Here is a 19,891-nt window from a genome sequence, read left to right as displayed (position 1 = left end):
GAGTAAACGGTTCAGCTGTGGACTTGGACTCTGGCTGTGATGAACAGGGGAATGCCAAGAGACAGTCACAAGGACATGGTGTGGCTTAATTGCAAAGCCCTTTTTGGTACCTCTGTCAGGTACTAGTGGTGGCCAGTCTTTTTCTGACATCGAAAGGGTGAAGAAGGGTTTCTAGTTTTCTTCAGCTATGTTCTCCCCAGTATCCCTTGAAACATGAACATTACATGTGGTTCTCGACTATGAGATAACTTTCCAGCCTGACCCATAGTACTTCAGAAGTTCCCGAAGTCCTCTGCCAGAAACTTCCACCCGCCGGTGACACAGACCCAGATGAACCCTCTACCAGCACTGGTGTCAGTGCGCGGTGCTGCTTGCGGATGGCAAGTCCAAAGGCCATCAAGACAGAGCCTCCTTGGGGTTCCTGTTGGTTTTGCTGTTTGCAGACATGCCTAGCAAAGGAGGAAAGGTGTGGTCCACCGATTTGGGATGGATTTGAAGATGTAGTGACAGTAACCACGTGAAGGCTTAGATAGTCGCACTTTTAGTATCTCGAATAGTCTTTTTCCCTTTGAGTTAGTATGCTGTGCCAGGCACTGTGCTGAATGCTAGAAATATAGTGGTACATTGACCACCCCCCCAAAAAAAACAGAACAAAACAAAACAAAAAAACCCACACAAAAACAAAATCTGTATTGTCATGGAGCTTCTAAACAAGTTAGGAAAACATTTACCAGTGCGCACATAAATAAATAACATAAAATGTGTAATCACAATGCTGAAGCTAGAGAAGAATGTAAACACAGGCAGTGCGAGAAAGATGGGTGACAGCGAGGGCCGCAGCAGACCTGTCTTTCGAAACTTATAATGAAGGTCTGAAGTTGATCTGGGGCAGGGGGATCTTGATTTTACAGAGAATATTTTGTAGTTTCATTAGCAACAGTCACGGTTAAATGTCAGTTGAGAGAGTGCACAGTATTGTGAAGTTCAGTAAGACTCAAAGGTTACTTAGAGAATGACTTGCTATTAGGCTAATAGTGTTGCTTAGAGCAACAGGACTCTGTTGGACTGGAATCTGTGTGCAAACAGCACCTGTGACCAGGATATCTGGCAGCAACTATGTGACAAAGGCAAGGGTGGTGGTGGTTATAATCGCTGTGGCCGAAGAATAAGCAAATATTGATGTAGGGACTTTATGGCAATGCTAGGAAATTCTGAGAAGTAGCAGCGCAGTTGAGTCGGAGTTTTTAGTTAAGGTGTCTTTCAGACTGCTTCAAATCGGAAGGCTGTCCCACTTTAGACAGTCCAGAAGATAAAAGGTCAAAGAATCTTTGTATCAGGAAAACTGAAATTCGTTTAAATTAGGATTGAATGACAGCTGGTTTGTAGAAATTGTATTCACACCACCTATCAAGGCCCGGTGGATGACAGTTTTTTCTGTGGTGAAGCTCAGCACCTTGTACTGGCTTGACACTATAATATTTAAGTGGTGTATATTTTGTAGCAGGTGGAATATGTGTTTCTGCAAAAATGTTTGCAGTTAATTTCTGCAGTCTCTTCCATTACCCGGTGTGATGTGGTTTCCATAAAAGGAAAACCAAACCAAACCAGACCAAAACAAAACTCCAGACTCTTGAAAACCAGTTAGGAGGGACTAGTATCATATGTCCAAGCCATTGAACTGGTTTTGTTTTGTTAGTAATTTAAGATTTTCAAATAGTAGTCTCCTGTAACTTTCTTCATTCACCTCTGAGATACCTGAGCGTATGTGTGAGGACTGGCTGTTACAGGCTAAAGGCCTTTGGCCCTTTGGTGGGTTACAGCAGTAAGCGTGTCAGGGAGTTCTCTCGCTGGTTCTGTCCTCTGTCCCCTGTAGTAGACTTGCTCACAGCGATTTCATGAACCCTGGTGTCTAGCGCATCCCGACGTCAGAATACATGCACTAAATCTTTAGGGATGCAGGGCGTGAACCCAGACTTGAGGAATAAGAAACTGTACAATCTAGGACAGTGGTGTGGCCTAGTGGGTCACACCTCTGTCTGGCATACTGCCGATTCAGGTCCTGCTGCTCCGCTTCCAGCATTGCTGCCTACTGATGGCCTGAGAGAGCGACAGAGGGTACGAGTTCTTGGGCTCCGCCCCCGCATGGGAGACACAGATGGAACTGCTGGCTTTGGGTTGCCCATCACCCTCACCCTTGTGACCATTTGAGGAGTGAAACAACACATGGATGATCTTTCTATCTCTCCTCTCTGTGCAACTCTTTCAAGTAAATAAAATCTTAGGGAAAAAAAGAAACCCGAAGCCAACTGTAGGTTCCAAACAGAGATGTGCATTGCAGCAGCGTTTCCACAGCTCCCTGACACATCATAATTATCATGACTTCACCCCACACACTTGAACATTATTGTGATAATTTGATGGTGGCAGAGAGTATTAGAAGCTTAAATAAGTCTGCTCGTGGGCAATAGGTGATGCTTATAAATCTTTCCCAAAGAATGACTTACAGCTGGACTTCTTTCAGACTTCGACCTGTTTTGTGTTCTGGTTGAACCTTAGAAAGTACTGCATGTTGGTATTCAGTAATATGTAAGTGTATACCAAGTAATTGTTACTATTGAGTTTGAGTTCATACAGTTGTACAGAACTAGCTGTTGGGCTGAAAACAGAATGTCTGTTTCTGTGTAGGCAGTTTGTGCAGTTGCTTCAGTCCTTTCTGCATCAGTACAGTAAGAGTGCGGGGTCATCTGAGCACGCACTGGCCCGTTGCCTAGGTACCAGTTAGGGACCCATTTATACACTTTCTCCAAGGCACTTCTTAAAAAAAAAAAAGATTATCTTGTTAGCATATGTATTGGTCTTTTTAAGACAATAATTTATTTGATACATATAGAGAATTTGCTTTTGTTATCTTGAAACTTCAAGGGACTATAAATATTTAGAGAAAAGCTTTTTAGTTGAGGTCACAGTTACTTCTCCCAGGAGACTTTATAGTCATTCCAGCGCAGGATTGTCAGCTCTCCTCCCCAGGTTTCCAGCATTGTTGACCGCAGGATGGACCACTGCCTGCAGAGTCTGCATCTCAAATGGTTACCAGTTCAAGTCTTGGCTATTCCACTTCTTGTCCAGCATCTTGTCCCATAAAGCAGTGGAGGATGACCCCATGGACTTGGGCCGTTGCCACCAACTTGAGAGACCTGGATAGAGCTCCAGGCTCCCAGCTTTGGGCAACCCAGCCCCCGTTGTTGTGTGTGGCCATTTGGGCAGTGAGCCAGTTGATGGAAGCTCTTGTCTTTCTTAAATTCTGCCAAGCCAACAGAAACATGTAGAGTGAGGTTGCACGTGGCCCATCCCTGTGAGGTTGCAATAGCTCTTGAAAGCTGCTATAATAGATGGGTCTTCAGTCCACTTCTCAAGTCAGAAGATTGGCCCACAATATAGAATTTTAAAATTATGCTTACCTCACTGGTCAAATGGTTTCATATGTATATGACACACTCACACGTATATGTGGCACATACTGTTTTGAGTGCAGTTTGAGCTGCACTGCTTCCCTACAAAGACCAGGATCATTTCCTTTCCGTGAAACCCTTTCTGAGAACAATGATGTTGCTTTGCTAAAACTGTCCTGTAGCAGACGTTGGCTAAGCACACGGACAGACGCGGTGGGTGCCTGTTGGCAGTGGTGTCAGTGTGCTGTAGGTTGTCTAATCCATCTCTGTGACATGTTGACCGTAGGCTGACCAGTCAGGGCCCGGGTGGTTCAGGTGGCCCCAGGCCCCAGACAGCAGCCTGAGTCACACAGCCAAGATGGCCTATGACCGGGAGCTGTGCGCAGAGGCCCAAGAAGCTCCTGGAGCCTGTCACGTCAGAGACTTGCCACATGCCTGCCTTTACAGCTTGCCGTCATTCTTAGGGATGGTCAAGCAGTTAAGTGGCCTTCTGGAAATGATACAGAATTAGAATCAAGGTAAAGCCACACAGCAGAGTACTTCCTCATTTCTGTGCTTTGCTAACAACAGTATGAAGAGTGACAAACACCTAGTTAACAACTTCTTGAGAAGTGACTAATCGTGTTCCCTTAAGACTAGGGATGTGAGAAGTAACCATGAAACATAAGAGAAAGGAAATTAAAGAAAATTGGCAAATGACATGAAGTTAAAATTTTTTTTTTTTTTTTCATTTGAAAGGCAGAGAGAAAGAGAGAGAGAGAATAAGCCAAAGAACTGTCATCTGCTGGTTCACTCCCCAATTACTTGAAAAGCCTGAGGCGGGCATGCCAAAGCCGGGAGCTAGTATATCAGTGAGGATGCTTTCAGAGACCCAGCAGCTTGAGCCATCACCATTCCCTCCGAGGATCTCAATTAGCAGGATAAGAGACAGTAGCCTAACTATAGAGCCAACTGCTTAAGCCCAGATAGCTGTTTCAATCCACTCTGGCTCCCAGGACTGTTCTAGTTGTTAACAGTAGAGGCCGTAGCAGGAGTCGATGAGCTCCTGTGAATTCACTTGGTATATAGTCAGTGCTATTTTTGTGCCTGTACATCTGCACCTGCCACAGTGCCCTGCTTTGGGATGTTGTAGTCTTTCCTGCTTGCTTGCTTTGTACTGGACTCGGTCGAAAGGTATAGGTTGACATGAATTTCCCAAATAGTTGAAGTGATCATTAACCATATGAGTGACTTTAATTTCTTTCTTTTGCTTCTCATGATAACTGGAAGTAAGAATGTTTTAAACACCCACCATTTTCCTTTCGTATTGCCTGATAAAGAGAAATACTATCATCTACAAGGATACTGATGGCAAATTAGGCCTGGTGCAATGGCTCAGTGGCTAAATCCTCATCTTTTACGTGCCGGGATCCCCTGTGGGTGACGGTTCATGTCCCAGCTGCTCCAGTTCCCACCCAGCTCTTTGCTTTTGCTCTGAGAAAGCAGTAGAGGATGGACCAAAGCCTTGGGACCCTGCACCCGTGTGGGACAGTGGGAAGAGGCTTTTGGCTTCAGATCAGCTCAGTTCCCACTGTCTAGGCTCCTTGGGGGAGTGAACCAGTGGATGGAAGATCTTTCTGTCTCTCCTTCTCTGTAAAATCTGCCTTTCCAAGGAAAAGAATCTTAAAAAAAAATACTGACCATGAGTAGGAATATAAACAGGTTTAGTATTCTCCTTATTGAGAAATGGGGAAGGCAAATGAAATGAAGAAAAGGCCTACTTAATAATGTATTTTACTATGGTAACATAGAGGTGGACATTGTTAGGTATGTATCGGATCATCACCCTCTTTCAAGTAGAAATTACTTTTTTGTGATTGTATAGGGAGTCTAGTAATCAATAGCCTCTTGACAAAAGGTTTCATTTCAGGTTTAAATTATTGATGAACTAAGTAAGTGAAAGCAGATGGAAAGGGAATAAAATCCATGACAGAGAGCTGGTATTGTCAGGCTCTCAGGAGAGATGTTTGAGTGGTCCTAGGCTTCTGGTGTGAGTCTTACATGCATATCAAAGTATGGAGTGTTCAGCTTCCAGAGCTCAAGATTTTCTAGTCTGGTTCATATAGTGATTTATAAAGAGCCCTTGTAAAAAACTGACAATTCATATAAATGATAGATTATAGACTTTTTTAAAAAAAATTTATTTTTATTGGAAAGGCAGAAAGATCTTCCGTTAGCAGATGACTCTCCACACACACACTCACACACACACACACACCATCGGTCTACTGGCTCATTCCCCAGATGCCTGTAGCAGGCAAGCCTGACCCAGGCTGAAGCCAGGAGCCAGGAGTTCAGTCTACTTCTTTTGAGTGGCAAGCACTCAGGTGCTTGAGCTGTGAGCTGCCCAGGGTGCACATTAGCAGGTAGCTGGGAGTGGAAGCTGGGCTGGCACTCAGATGAAAGTTCTCTAATACGGGAATGTGGGCATTTTAAGTGGTGTGTCCATCACCATACCAACTGCCTTTCCCTTGAGTTTTCATTGTCTGTGGTAAGGAATTGTTTGCATACTGCTTGTCAAACATATCCTAATATGTTAAGATGAAGTTCAGAATTGAAATCCTGGAAGGAACCTTTTTTGATTTTTGATGTTCAAGAGAGGCTTACTGTAAAGAAATTTGTAGTAATGTCCAGGACCGTCTTTGTTGTCTGGTGTTACACGCCTTGTCTTTACTGGGTCGTTTTTGTTTAATTTTATGATTTGATTCTTTATCATTCTAGCCCTCCCCCTGTTCTCACATGTTTTCCTGGGACCTGAACAAATTAGCGCCTGATACCCCAAATTCACTTAGCAAAGATTTTCACGTGTAGCTCTTGGGAGAAACTCTTGATCCCAGAAACCCAAGATATAGCCTGAGTGCTGACTATGCTGATTGGTTTATACACATTGTCTCATTTTGCCTGTACAGAACGGTGTTGTCTGTGCCTGGCGTGCAGGTTAGGAAAATAACAGGTTCGGGGAAACTTGAGAAATTCTCTGAAGGCCTGAGGTCAGTCTGCAGAGAGTGTTGTTTGTGCTGGATTTGAATTCAACACGGTGTCCCTGTCCAGCTGTTGATATTGTACAACACTGCTTCTCCTCTAATTTTGTCTATGTTAGAAATTAATTTGTCACTAGGAGCAAACAACTTTCTTTTTATTTAATGTTGTGCCCCATTTTCTGCTTTGCAACATGGCCACACACATTTTGTGTGCATAGTTTATGTACATGTTGTTGCTTTTAAGCAAATCAGCACCAACATGTCAGATAGCCATTGAACTAATCGTACAGCGAGCCTTCGTATAGCAACAGAAGAAGAACCAGCCCTGCTAAGTGATTGATCTGTTTAGCTGGTGTCTTGGGTTTTCCCTTGGGCATGCCACCCTGGAGTGTTTGGGCCTCGGGGGTTCTTTTCATTGGCCTAATTGTTTAGCTTAATAAATGTTCCCTTTGTGCTTTTGAAATAATGAGCACTTCTTTACTATAGAGGGATGAATACTAGGTAGTAGGAGGCAATGTGAATGTAGTTTTGATTAAAAAAACAAAGCAAAACACACGGACTCAAGTAGTAATGAGGACAGGTGTATATCGTAGTTGCTTTATATAATTATATATATATATAATTTAACCTGCTGTGTTACAGCACTGGCATCTTAGATGTTTGTTTTCTTAAAGGTGAAGAAAGTAAAGTTTGGTGTAATTTTGAGCATCCCAAGGGATATAAGGAAAGAACCTATTTGCCAGGCTCATTGATCATTGCTCTTGGTTTGGCAGGAAGTAATATTTACATAATCGTTATGTTGTACATGTAGCAGAGCAGTTTATTGGCTAATCCCCACAAGATGAAGAAGGTGTAATTATAGCTTCAGGGGGGAAAAAAAAACCCCAGTTATCCCAAGGTTTAAAAACCTGGCAAGGTACAGAGAGTGGGAGAACAGACAGAAGTCCTTGGCTGGAAAGGAGGAGGAAGAGAGGCAGGCAGGTGGCGGAGGGACACGTGGGGATGCTAATTTCCTCCTCTTCCGTGGTGAGATGTCATGAAGTACCGGGTAATGCTGCAGAAACAAGAAACAGAGCTTAGCCAACTGCAGAACTTGTGTGAGCAAGTCAGAGGTGAAGTCAGTGTGAATGAGCGAGGTCCGGGGGAGGCGGTGAGTGGAGAAGGAGCTGTCTGAGGTTGACAACTCCAGGAGATACAGTGAAAGCCTGTTGCAGTTCAGTTAACATAAATGGAAACATGTTGATAACTGCTGAAGGCTAGCACAGGTTAACACGAATGGAAACAAGGAGAAGAAGGAAGTCATATGCCCAAAGACCTATTTATTACCAAGGTTCTGCACGTGAAGAAGTGTTTTTCAAATAATTGTAGAAAAAAAGGATTTCAGCATTGGATGCAAACTCAGTGTCAGCAACAATTTTCCGCATGTATTATTGATTACATTGCTGTCATTGCTTGGCCACCAGGAAATTTGTCATTGCCCACAGTGGAGCTTCTTGTTTCCAAGGAACTAAGACATCAGTAAGTTGGAGTGTGCTGACAGCCTGTACTCACAGTCCTGTTGATGCGTTCAGCTGGTTTCACAATTGAGTTTCAGATCCCAGCAATGCAGAGAGAACAAGCAAGACCCTTCCTCAAACATGTCAATTTCAAGGGCTCCTCCTGCCTGAGCCTGGTGCTGACAGCTGTGGGCCTGCACCCTAGCTAGGGTGTCTGAGTCCCTGGGACCCCTGCTTCCTAGTGGGGGCTGCCTGGGACATCAGGAGCGTGGAAGCCTGCCTGGCCTTTGTTTTCTGTGGCACTGACTTCCTCTCTGGAACTTCCCGAAAGGGGAAATTCTGACTTTTCTGGAGGAGCGCTCTAGATGCCTGGGGGTTGAACAATGGCTGCAGTGGTTGTTTTTCAAGCAGGGACTGGGTTTTGTTTTGACCTCGGAAACCATGCTATATAGTTGTGTTCTTGGCGCCTCCAGGTGGGCAGTCAAGGGAGAGGCTTGTTGGGGGACGAGGAAGCTCTTGGAGAATGGGCTGATTTCAGGATGTTTGCCTAAAGCCTTAGTCTGTAGAATTCTGAAATCTGCAATGCAGCAATGGGGTTCAGGGTAGAAAACGGACAGTGGAGAAGGGTTGGGGAAGAACTAACCAGAGAGGAAACTCTGTGGCTTACGAGGGTTTAACCAACCGACTCCTTGAGCCAGCATATCTCTTTTTGCCTCTCTTTGCCCTAGTTTCTAAATTACTCTTATCTTTTGAGATACTGGAGGCAGAAGGAGCCGAGCATACTCTGGCCTTACCCCTGCAGGAGGAACATCCGGCATAGCAATTGCAGCTGGTTTGCTGGTGCTTGCGCCCGAGGCTTTGCAGTCACACTCTTTAGGTTATAGGTGCGTCGTTTTGGTGGTGTGGCAGTGTCTGGGTGAGGCTTAAATTGCTTAAGGTCTTGGCTCATTGAAGCTGTTGTTACTTCACCTGTCACTGTGTTTGGAGAGCGAGTTTTTAGGGTTGTTAGAGCTTCCAGTTTTTCCAGAAAAACTGAAAATCTGGTTATGTGACATCTATTGTATTTGAAATGTTGCCGGCTCATTGGAAATGTGAGACGCTACTGTGCAGACTTTAAAATAAGCCCGATGGATGAGTAAAGTCCTTGGGATGCCATGTTTGTGCCTCTTGGAAGGACTGCCTCAACTCCTGACTCCCTGTTCTTCAGCGTGGCCTGTGCACTGTGAGCTGAACCGTGACTGACCATCTTCTTCTCCTATTCCACCTTGTCCTCAAAGCATTGAAAGGTGTTTCCACTATGTGTAAGGTATTACACATCAATCGAAGGGGAAAAAGAAAAGGCGTGCTTTTCGTTTGCCTTAGTAAACATTTTAATTGCATTTAATCCTAGATCACCAAAAAGATGTTGAGTTAGCTATTTGTGAAGTCAAGGTTCCCTTGAGCTGTCTCCTGCATGGAACTTGTAATTTGGTCACTCAGATAAATATCCAGCATGAGACTGAGAACCAAGGGTGGTCTGAACGAAACTGTGGCAGTTAAGGGAAAGCTTGCCATGGTGGGCTTCACGGATAATGGCCTACTTTATTATTTTCAGGCTATGCTTTTTTTTAATAGAGTAATTTCAGACATTGCACGATAATATCTTCAGGCGTGCAACAAAATACAGTAAAGATTGCCTTAGGGGGCTGACGTAAAGACATAGCCAGTGGCCCCACTTCCAGTGCTCCTCCTGATAACGTGCCTGGAAAAGCAATGGAGGGTGGCCCTGGTCTTTGGGCCCCTGTACCATGTGGAAGACTTGGAAGTTCCTGGCTTTTGGCTTTGGTCTGGACCTGACTGTTGGCCATTGTAGCCATTTGGAGAGTGAATCAGTGCGTGGAAGATTTCAGTCTCTCCTTGTCTTCGTAACTCTGGCTTCCACATAAATAAAGCATTATAAAAAAGAAAAAAGATTTAGCTGAGTATCCATGCCTGAACCATTATAGCAGAGAGCGAAAAAACAGCAATTAGCCATGCTTAGCAGTTTGTTACTTGAGCCTTATCTGGGTAATTTAGGTTGGGCCATTACATGAATTTTTAATTGTTACAGAGAGTCCTCTTACCTGGCTTTGGTCTATTCAGAGAGAGACAGATATGTGTTAGCAGGTGTGTTGCTGGGGACTAGGCAGCCTTGCACAGGCCTTGGAGCAAAGCTTGTGGGTCTCCACTGTCAGGGAGCTCTCAGCAACTGGTACCTGCCTTGTGGGAAGTGCTGGAAAGGTCACATGAATGTCTTTGAAGTCCTCAGGATAGATTGGAGCACGTGGTTTAGCACGCACACAGTAAGCTATGATGATGGGTCCCTCTTGGAACAAGCAGTGTGAAATTGTTCAAGACAGAAACCACAGTGCTGTGGCTCAGTAGACTGCACTTCCAGCGTCCCTTATGGGTCCCAGTTTTGGTGCCAGTGTTAGTCCCGGCTGCTCCTTTTCTGACCTGGCTCCCTTCTTATGGGCTAGAAAAGCAGCTGGGGACGGCTCAAATCCTTAGGCTCCAGTATCCATGTGGAAGATCTGGAAAATGCTCCTGGTTTCATACAGACTCAGCTCTGGCCATTGTGGCCATTTGGGAAGTGAACCAGTAGATAGAAGATCTCTCTCTCTCTCTCTCTGTTTCTTATTCTCTCTGTAAATTGTTCAAATAAAAAAAATCTTAATTATTTTTTAAAAGACAGCTGTCTGGTGAGTTTTGCTAATATGAAGTAATATGCTGGAAAAGTGGGTCTCATTAGTCCCCTGGCTGTTGGTATTGGTGGAAAGGTCCTTAAGACCCCACAAGTTGAAAGCTCAGCCCCAGCTTGGACAGCAGCCCCCTGCTCTGTGACACATGGCAAGCTCTGAGGCTCTTCAGTGTGTTTATCTGCACCGGCAGGGTAGGCAGGCCCAGCCTCTCATTCATGTATTGTTTCCATCCAGTGGAGAACCATGAGGAACTATAATGGCGGGGTGAATGAGTTCTACCCTAAAATGCTATAAAGATGAAAGGAGATGTTACTCAGCACCATGGATTTCATCTCTGGGTTTCCACAGGAAGCCAGATGTTAACATTTAATCACTTAAGGAAATTAAACTCTATCATATTACGTCTGAGTAGCCCAGAAAGGACTTTCATCGGATGCTCCATGGTTTGGGTTTTATGTGTGAAGACCTGTGAGATAAGTTCGCTGAATCTCCTCCTTAAGTCCTTTCTCGAGCTACTTCCTTCAAGAATGAACTTGAACCTCAACATGCACGTGAAATCTTGCTGATGAGTTTCTGCTCTTCTTGTTGATAACTCTGACGTACCTCAGAGTTTTCTTTCGTTTGGGAAGACCTGCCCTGACGTTCCTGGTGAAAAGTGATAAGGATGTATGCTGGCTGCCTGGCTGTGTGTAGGAACAGAGCCCCGTCCCTGGAGCCTTGCACACAGGCCGAGGCGGAGCAGGGCAGGGGAGCCAGGCTGTCAGCCCACGCGTGTCTGAGCATGAGTGGATGATGTCAAGCGTTCTCTTTTGGATAGGTTCGTTATATTTTTTAACTGAAAGAAGATTCTTGGCCATGTTCACACATTTAAAATTCTTCACATGAAATTGAGAATCATTTTGTCAACTTCTAAAAAAAAAATCTCATTGGTATATTGAATGTGATTGTACTAAATATATAAATTAATTGAGAGAAAATGTTACACTTCTGCCATCCGCTGATGTGGTGTGCTTCCCCCTCACTCCCTTTCCGTTTCAAATTCCTCTTTTCTACCTCAGTCAGTGAAATCGTGTGCTTTTATTTATATAGGTCCCACACATTTCCTGTTGAATTTATTTCTAGATATTTCAGATTTTGTTTTTGGTTGCTGTAGCGAACAGGCCATTTTAAAATTATGTCTTGTCACTGATGTTTGCTCATTATAGAAAAGCTGTTGATTTCTGTACATTTGTAAGTGGGCTCATAAAATCCATGAACGGAGTTGCTGGAAAGAGAGACTGATGCTGCTTGCCTTGCTTCTGTTCATAGACACGGGGGCAAAAAGAGGATGAGGAGATTTTGTTCTTTATCAGACTGAAGTATTTTCTGGGTCTTTCTATTGATACAGTTTCACAGTTGTGTCTTTAGCTTTTGTTTCTGAATTTACCATTGTAGATAGTTGATAAGTATTTACAGAAGATCTCATAACGTCTATTATAGCTTGTCATTTATAGTTTTCTCTTTTTATCTTAACAGTTTTCCCTTTATATTTATACCAATAGTTTTTCAGTTATAGCGTTTCTGCTTTTTTCTTCAGTAATAATTTTCTTCAATAGTAATTTGTTTCTGGCTTTGCTTTTTTCATTTAAATTCTTACTATTTGGGCTGGAACTTGCAGTGTGATGTTGAAGGAGTCACAGTAGCAGACCTGCTTGTCTGGTCAGGAGTACGATGGGGATACCGTCTAGCTTTGTATTGTTGGAGTTTGAGGAAGCTTTCTTTTTCTTTTTTAAACCTGGGATGTAGCTGCTTTTATTCTAGGGCTTTTTTTTTTTCTCCTTAAAATTTATTTCTCTTTCTCCTGAGGGAAAGGCAGATTTACAGAGCTCAGAGAAAGAACCATCTCACCTGTCCACTTTTATTCTAGTTTTTACTGGAGTTATTTTTAATTAAAATCAAGCACACATAGGAGAGTATGTACTGAAAATTTTCCACATCTGACTTGCTTGATAACTTATTTCTCTATATGTGTTTAAAGATTTTCATTTATTTATTTGAAATGCAGTTAACAGCGAGAAGGTGAGATGGAGCAGTATCTTTCATCTGCTGCTTCACTCAGCAAATAGCCACAGTGACCAAGGCTGGGCCAGGCGGAAGCCAGGAGCCTGGACCTCCATCTGGTCTTCCGTGTGTGTGTGTGTGTGTGTGTGTGTGTGTGTGTGTGTGTGTGTGTGCGCGCGCGTGCGTGCACGCCAAGGGGCTTGAGTCCTCTTCCTCGGCCTCTCCAGGCACGTTAGTAGGGAGCTTTATTGGAAATGGAACATCTGGGACTTGAACCGGGCACTCTGATTAGAGATGCCACATCCTGACTTGTGGCTTCCTGTGCTGTGTCACAGTGCCTGCCTCTTATAAATTACATAATTCTTGTAAATTCTTTTGCGGTTTTCTATGCTAGCCTGATGCATTTTTTCCCATTTTTAAAAAATGCTTTGAAAGACTATGAAATCATGTAGAAATTATTTATGTGTCTTTAAGATATAAAACTGACATCAGTGGCAGTCTTTTATTTGTTCTGTTTTGCTGTGTAAGTATTATAGGAAGAAAATTTACAATATGCCATGTGACCAGTAAGTAGCATGATGATCTGAATATAGACGTGCAATACCAGAAAATGTTTTTGGTTGATGTCCCGAACATTTTTTTTCACACACACACACACACACACACACACACACACACACCACACTACATAAATTATTTGAACAAATGTGTTCTTAATTGTCTGGTAAATTCTGAATATCTTTTTATATCGATTAAACCATATCTGTATAATTTTGTGAGTTGCGCAGCATTTTCTCAGATAAATGTATAATGCTCTAGTTCATCAGTTGCCAGTAATGAATAATTACATTATTTCCAGTTGGCTTTAAATTGTTGAGTGCTCATTTTTATGTAAGTTATTTGCTTAATTTTCTGTTCTTTTCCTCCTGTCACAAAGTTCTACTAATGTAATTTTTGGATGAAAAAGGGATTGAGCATTTTTAAATTTAATTTTTATTTGAAAGGCAGTTTTTATAGAGAGACAAGCAGAGGCACAGAGAGAGAGAAAGAGAGAGGGAGAGGCCTTTTATCCATTGATTCACTCCCCAAATGGCTGCAATGGCCAGAGCTGAACAGATTTGAAGTTTGGAGCTAGGAACTTCTTCTGGGTCTCCCATGTGGGTATATAATCCCAAGGACTTGGGCCATCCTCCACTGCCTTCCCAGGCCACATGCAGAGAGCTGGATAGGAAATGGGAGTAGCTAGAACTGGCACTTACATGGGATGGCATGCTTGTGGGTAGAGGATTAGCGTGCTATGTCACCAGGCTGGCCACAGTGAGTATTTTCAAGTACATGTTTTTCCAGACTGCCTTCCAGAAATGTTAAGGGTAGCATTTATCTTGTGCTATAACTGATTTTAGCCTGAGGATTATGTAGCATGCAACCACAGGAGGGCTTCTCTGATACTGCTTACTTGGCTAATGGAACCAACTGCATCGTACTTAGCACCTGCCATAGCCAGAGTAGGCACCACAGCCTTGCATTTTAAAAAATTATTTCAAGTTTTGATGATTTTTACGTTGTTGATTAGGGTGATACGGGTCAAGGGCTACAGGAGGGCAGCCCCACATTCTTAACACTAGTTCCACACTCCGGTTCCACATACCTGTGTTGTGGCCAATGATTGGTGCATATCATATTTTACTCGCCACCATCCCTGCCTTTGGAATATCAAAAGGAAGAGTCAAGACTTTAAAGAAACACTGTTTCAGTTATTAATTTTTCGTCAAAATTCATTACAGATAAGAGATCCTTGGAAAATTTCCATCTCCTGTATTACGTAGAAGAGGTGCTTGGAAAATATATGTTATCTTTTAATTCCACTTTCTACAAACTTTTTGAAGTCCTCTGTTTTAAAATAACAAATCCATGGGGAACAAACATATATTAAATAGACATGGACAAAATCTAACTGCACTTCCTAGAGGCAAACCACATTGAATTTGTTATCTGTCAGTCCAGGCTTTGCTTCATTAGTTGTTTTCTGGTGCACCTGCTGGGAATACGTCATGTTGTCTTCTGACCTACGTTGCCATGGAAAGCCGGGGCACTCACGTGGACGGAACAAGGGCTTCTACAACATTCTCTCAGTAGCATGCTGTTTTACACTTGGAGAAAGGGTGGGATGGGGCAGGTCTACGTAGTTTATTCAGGGTTGATGGGCAGCAAGTCTGTTTCTGTGATTCCATTGTTGCAGGAGATCTGTCTACATCTCTGCTAGTCAGTGTAGCAGTTTCAGTTTGAAAATATAGTTTGTTATTTGTACTGCATTTTATCACTTAAAAAAATTTTTGTTTATTTGAAAGATTGTAAGAGGGAAGGAAAGGCAGAGATCTTGCATCTGGCGGTTCGCTCCCCAGACAGGTTACAGTGGCACAACTGAGGGAATCCAACTCTTGAATATTTCTCTAAATTTCATAATAAGCCCATAACATATGCCCACACATGTATGCACATAATGTGTTAAGTATAATGCGTGTACATTATGGGTTACTATATTTGATGTTTTGTATGTGGGGTTAATGTACTTCTCTACCGCTTTTTTCCTTCACTGAATAAAGTATTGAATGTCTCATTTATTGCATCATGTGGGCATCTACGTTTTATGATTTTTGTGTTTGCAAGTTGGCCTTAATTTTATACTTTAGTGTTGGGAGTGATAAATTGGCAGGCTCATCAGCCTAATTGTATATAAAGGGACAATGAGCAAACTAATGCCTGAGTTTAAATTGGAAACTTTGATGGTTGCATTAACTTTGAGTCCAGCAGAAATTCTTAAATTGCTGCTTTAGGCCCTGGATGATCATTCGAGTGTGTTAGGAAATTACAGGGAACCACAGGGGTGTGAAATCATTGAGAGCCACAGTTGTGTTTCCCACCTGCAGGTGGCAAAGCCAGAGGGACTGGGGATAGAGCGGGAGCAGGGCTTGTGTAAGACAGAATAAAATGGAATGCACTTCTGAGCTAAGGAGGAGTCACTGTGGCTCCCGGAAGCGGAGGGCAGTCTGCAGAGAGTAACTGCATCCATTGAGAACACATGGATGTGTGATTGTGCACCCACCACTGGGGAGCAGGGTGCTCTCTGTTGGTGTGTGGCCATGTGGGTACAGTTGGTGGTGACATCACTTCCCCAGAACCTGTGCGAGCAGAGCCAGCTTGCCCGCAGGTGGCGATTTCCTATAAAATCCCCACGTTAAGGGGATTACTCAACCAGGGGCCCTAGTGTTCTTGCAGGGTTCTCTTTAAGAGGCCCAGCCCATCACTGTCTGCTTTGGCAAACAACATTGTCTTTGCCTTGGCTTGGTACGCTTATGAAGATTAATTTGGAATGAAATGTAATTGAAGGCCAATTACATCTGATGGCCAGATCTATTAGAACAGAGCAGTGCTGTTGATTGGGAAGCGGAAAGCATTTGAGATAGTGTCTGGGAAATACATTAAATACATCGAATGTCACTGCCTTGTCTAATGGTGTAATTTAAATGACTCTTTTCCTTTGTTATTGCATTAGGTTGTTCCAGGTAGACTTTGGCGTCCCAGTGGAAGGAAACTGTATTGTAAATGAACACCTTGGACATTGATACATTCATTCTCATTTATATAAGAATTGGGAGACACTTAAAACACATCTAGTTTTGAGTTCTCTAGAGAGAAGGCAGGGCTATGATTCCACATGTTGAATTTAGTGGTTGATTTCTCTGAGAGGGACGTAACTGAAGGGCCTCTGAAATACGTTATACCCAGAAAGTAATATCCTGGTGTCTACGATTCTTCCCCTCCCCCACTTTTAATAAAGATTAATTTAATTTTGTTGGAAAGGTTGATTGACAGAGAAGGAGAGATGGAGAGAATGATCTTCCTTCTGCTAGTTCACTCCGCAAGTGGCTGTAAGGGCCAGCCAGAACTTTGCCGATCAGAAGCTAGGAGCCAGGAGCTTGTTCTGGGTAACCCATGTGGGTGCAGGGTCCTGAGGGTTCCGGGCCATCTTCTAGTGCTTTTCCAGGTCACAAGCAGGGAGCTGGAAGGGAAGTGGAGCAGTTGGAACATGAACCGGTGCCCACATGGGATCCTGGTGATTATAAGGCAAGGATTTAGCTACTAGACTGCTGCATTGGACCCTGATTCTTTATGTCCACAGTTTCAGTTCTTATTTTTTTTGACATTGATTTGAAATTGATATAACCTAAAGTTCACCATTTTAAAACATACAACTCAGTGGTTGATTTTTGTTAAATATGCTAACTGCCAAATTCTAAGATGGAATTGTAAAGCATGCAATTCAATGGTTGATATATTCTCAGAGTTGTATGGAGCCTCATTGCTGCCTCATTCCAGAATATTTCTGTCCTTAAAAACAAACAAACCAAACCCTTAGATGATCCACACTGAGGCATGTATTGTCAGCTTTTGATGATAAGAGTGGCTCAGAAGGGGGAATTCATCATCAGGGCCAGGCGCGCTGGGCACCCTGAAGGGTTGAACAGAGACCAATCTGAGCCTAGGTTTGGCTGCAGAGGAGCAGGTTCCAGGCAGATTCCAGAACAAGCACCGCAAAGTGCTTGCTGTGGCCTTCAAGTACCCCAAGGAGAGCATGAGGGGCACAGGGCCTTTGTGATGTGGCCTGCGCAGGTGCCATCTAGAGAATCCTTTGTCCCCATCATGGTCAGTACTGGGGGGTGTCTGAGCAGGGAGGCGCAGGGTGTGACCTGCTGTGCCACACAGACTAGCATCCTCTTTCCTGAAGGTCCTCAGCGGTAAAGCTGCTCTTTAGAGCTCCCAGCAAGGCTGAAGGCCAAGCTTTGAAAAGCAGATATGTATGTTTTTTAAGGCAGAGTTACACACGCAGAGAAAAAGATACAGTCGGGGGGGTGGGGAGGGGGGAGAGATCAATCTTCCATTCACTGGTTCACTCTCCAAATGGCTGCAGTGACCAGGGCTGGCTTGGAGTTTTTCTCATATCTTCCACTAGGACAGGGGCCCAGTTTTTTTTTCCCCAGATGCATTAGCACAGAGCTGGATTGGAAACAGAGCAGTCAGTACTCAAACCAGCACTTCTGTTTGATGCTGGCCTCACAGGAAGCAGGTCAACTTGATATACCACAGCACTGGCCCCTAAAAAACTTAAAAAAATAGTAAAATGAAATCTTCCTGATGATCAAAGATGTGTTTCAGAGACTCTGCAAGCAAGGTCATCGTGGCAGCTAAGAGTCTGTCACAACACAGGCCTGCGAGGGGCAGTACTGATCACGGCAGGAGGCCATGGGCATGGCAGGCAGCACAGCGAGAAAAGACCATTGGACATCTGCAGAGAAAGCCTTCCCAGATTATGAACAAGAATGAACAGGGTAGGAGGGAGGATGGTGGGCCCCACAGTCTGTCCTTGGCCAAGCAGCAGGGCAGGGAATGCGACATGTCTAACAGCAGGCTGGCAGTCACAGACTAAATGTCCTTGTCTTCCACAAATTCATTACCCCTTTCCTCTTGTGGATATTGAATCTGCTGATGTTATGATCTTTATTATTATGCCTTATTTGCTTTCCTGTGGGCGAAATGTTTGCTGGTAACAAGATTCACTGTCTCAGCTTTAGGGATTGCTGGAGTAAATCAACCCAAAGGAAAATGATCTTTTTTACTTTGGGGAGCCATACTTAACTTTTCAAAACTTGAAGGTGTGTGTTCCTTCTTAGTAAAAATGTTATTTGAAAGAAAACCTTGGGGTGGGGTAAGCGGTGAGGATAAGATGCCTGTTAAAGACTTGCCTGTCCTACTGGAGTTAGATCTTCAGCGTGACTTCTGTCCCAGCACCCTGCTAATCCTGGGAGATAACTGTGATGGCCTGATCGATTCTGCCGCCCACGTGAGAGCCGAGCAGTATTCCCAGCTTCCCGTTTTGGTCCTGGCCAGCAGTTATTGCTAGCATTCCATGAGATGGGAGCTCTTTTCTCTACCTCTGATGTGTCATGGTTCAAGAAGCCATCACCACCATCATGATAACGCACATACTGTGTCTTCAGTCTCCCTTGGGGGAGCACCTGTTTGATCCTGTCCCTGCAGACCGATGCACATCTAGCGGAGGACCAGTGCGATCATGCGGTTCTGCACTTCTCTTGGTGCTCTATCTCCCGGGAAAAGGATTCCGAGCTTCATCCGTGCTGGCGTGGTTAGTGACAGTTAAATTTTGCTGCTGCAACACATCTCTTTTCTTGGACCGATCACTCCCGTGTTGATGGAGACTTGCATTGTTTGAAGAAATGAAATAGCAAGTGAAGCAAATTAACTGCTTTGGTAACTATTCAAAAGAATCTGTACTGTTTCCTCAAAAGCATATTATTCATATATATTTTGTGCATAATAAAAATGACAGATCAATGTAGAGAAATAATAGGAAAAAACTTGGTAAAGCCCCAAATGACACCAGTAATCTATTTAATTTAACAATTTCTTTGTATTTTATGGAGATTTTGCATGTCATACTTTTAAGAATTACATATTGTTATCTCTAAGTATCAAGGACAAACTAGAAAAAAATGCATATGAGAAATGAGACCACAAATACATAGAAACTACCGATTCTTTTGGCTTAGAATCCACAAGAAAGAAAAATACTTGTCACAGACTGGAAGTTGGAAAATTTAGATGAAACACTGGGGACACTGGCCTGAAAGAGCAGTTTGAGTGGACAGCACAGTCGTGTGAGGTGAGTTACTTGTAGCGAGAAGAGTGAGTTGCCTTTAACATGGAGCACTTGGCCCAGGGGTCCCCGGAAGCGCTGTGCTGCCCTGGTTCTGATGCAGCTCGTGGTGTGCCACACCTGGGACACGCCCCGCACCTGGGACACGCCCCACGCCTGGGACACGCCCTGCACCTGGGACACGCCCCGCACCTGGGACACGCCCCACGCCTGGGACACTCCCCGCACCTGGGACACGCCCCCCACCTGGAACACTCCCCGCACCTCTGACCGCCGGCCATGAACAATGAAGTGCTTGCTGCTGATTTTTCGTTTCAATGTTAGTACCACATTCTAATAATGGTTTGGGGTACTTCTGGATTGGGAAGAAAAAAGGGAGATCATCAAAGAACTAGGGAGTTTGTTAGGTTGCAGACTACTAATTTGGTAATTA

At 43.8% G+C, this 19,891-nt stretch overlaps 1 protein-coding gene across 5 annotated transcripts in view; it reads left to right on the top strand.

Moving 5' to 3' along the window:
* GNAQ (G protein subunit alpha q) overlaps window positions 1-19,891 on the top strand; it is a 220,151-nt gene that overhangs the window by 45,859 nt on the left and 154,401 nt on the right. For 2 of the 5 annotated variants that reach the window (XM_040988792.1, XM_040988790.1), the window contains exon 1: window positions 17,848-18,112. The exons of 1 other annotated variant lie outside the window; for it this stretch is intronic. In XM_040988792.1, coding sequence (XP_040844726.1) covers window positions 17,929-18,112 — 184 coding nt within the window. In that variant the 5' untranslated portion in view covers window positions 17,848-17,928. Of the gene's footprint in view, window positions 1-17,847; window positions 18,113-18,726; window positions 19,053-19,351; window positions 19,465-19,891 lie in introns of those variants that run through there. 2 more of the 5 variants (XM_040988794.1, XM_040988795.1) reach the window with 2 other exon arrangements.

This window comes from Ochotona curzoniae, unplaced genomic scaffold, assembly GCF_017591425.1.
Source record: "Ochotona curzoniae isolate NIBS_2020 unplaced genomic scaffold, NIBS_Ocur_1.0 contig_50, whole genome shotgun sequence".
Taxonomy (NCBI): Eukaryota; Metazoa; Chordata; class Mammalia; order Lagomorpha; family Ochotonidae; genus Ochotona; species Ochotona curzoniae.
This window is presented reverse-complemented; position numbering and strand designations above follow the sequence as displayed.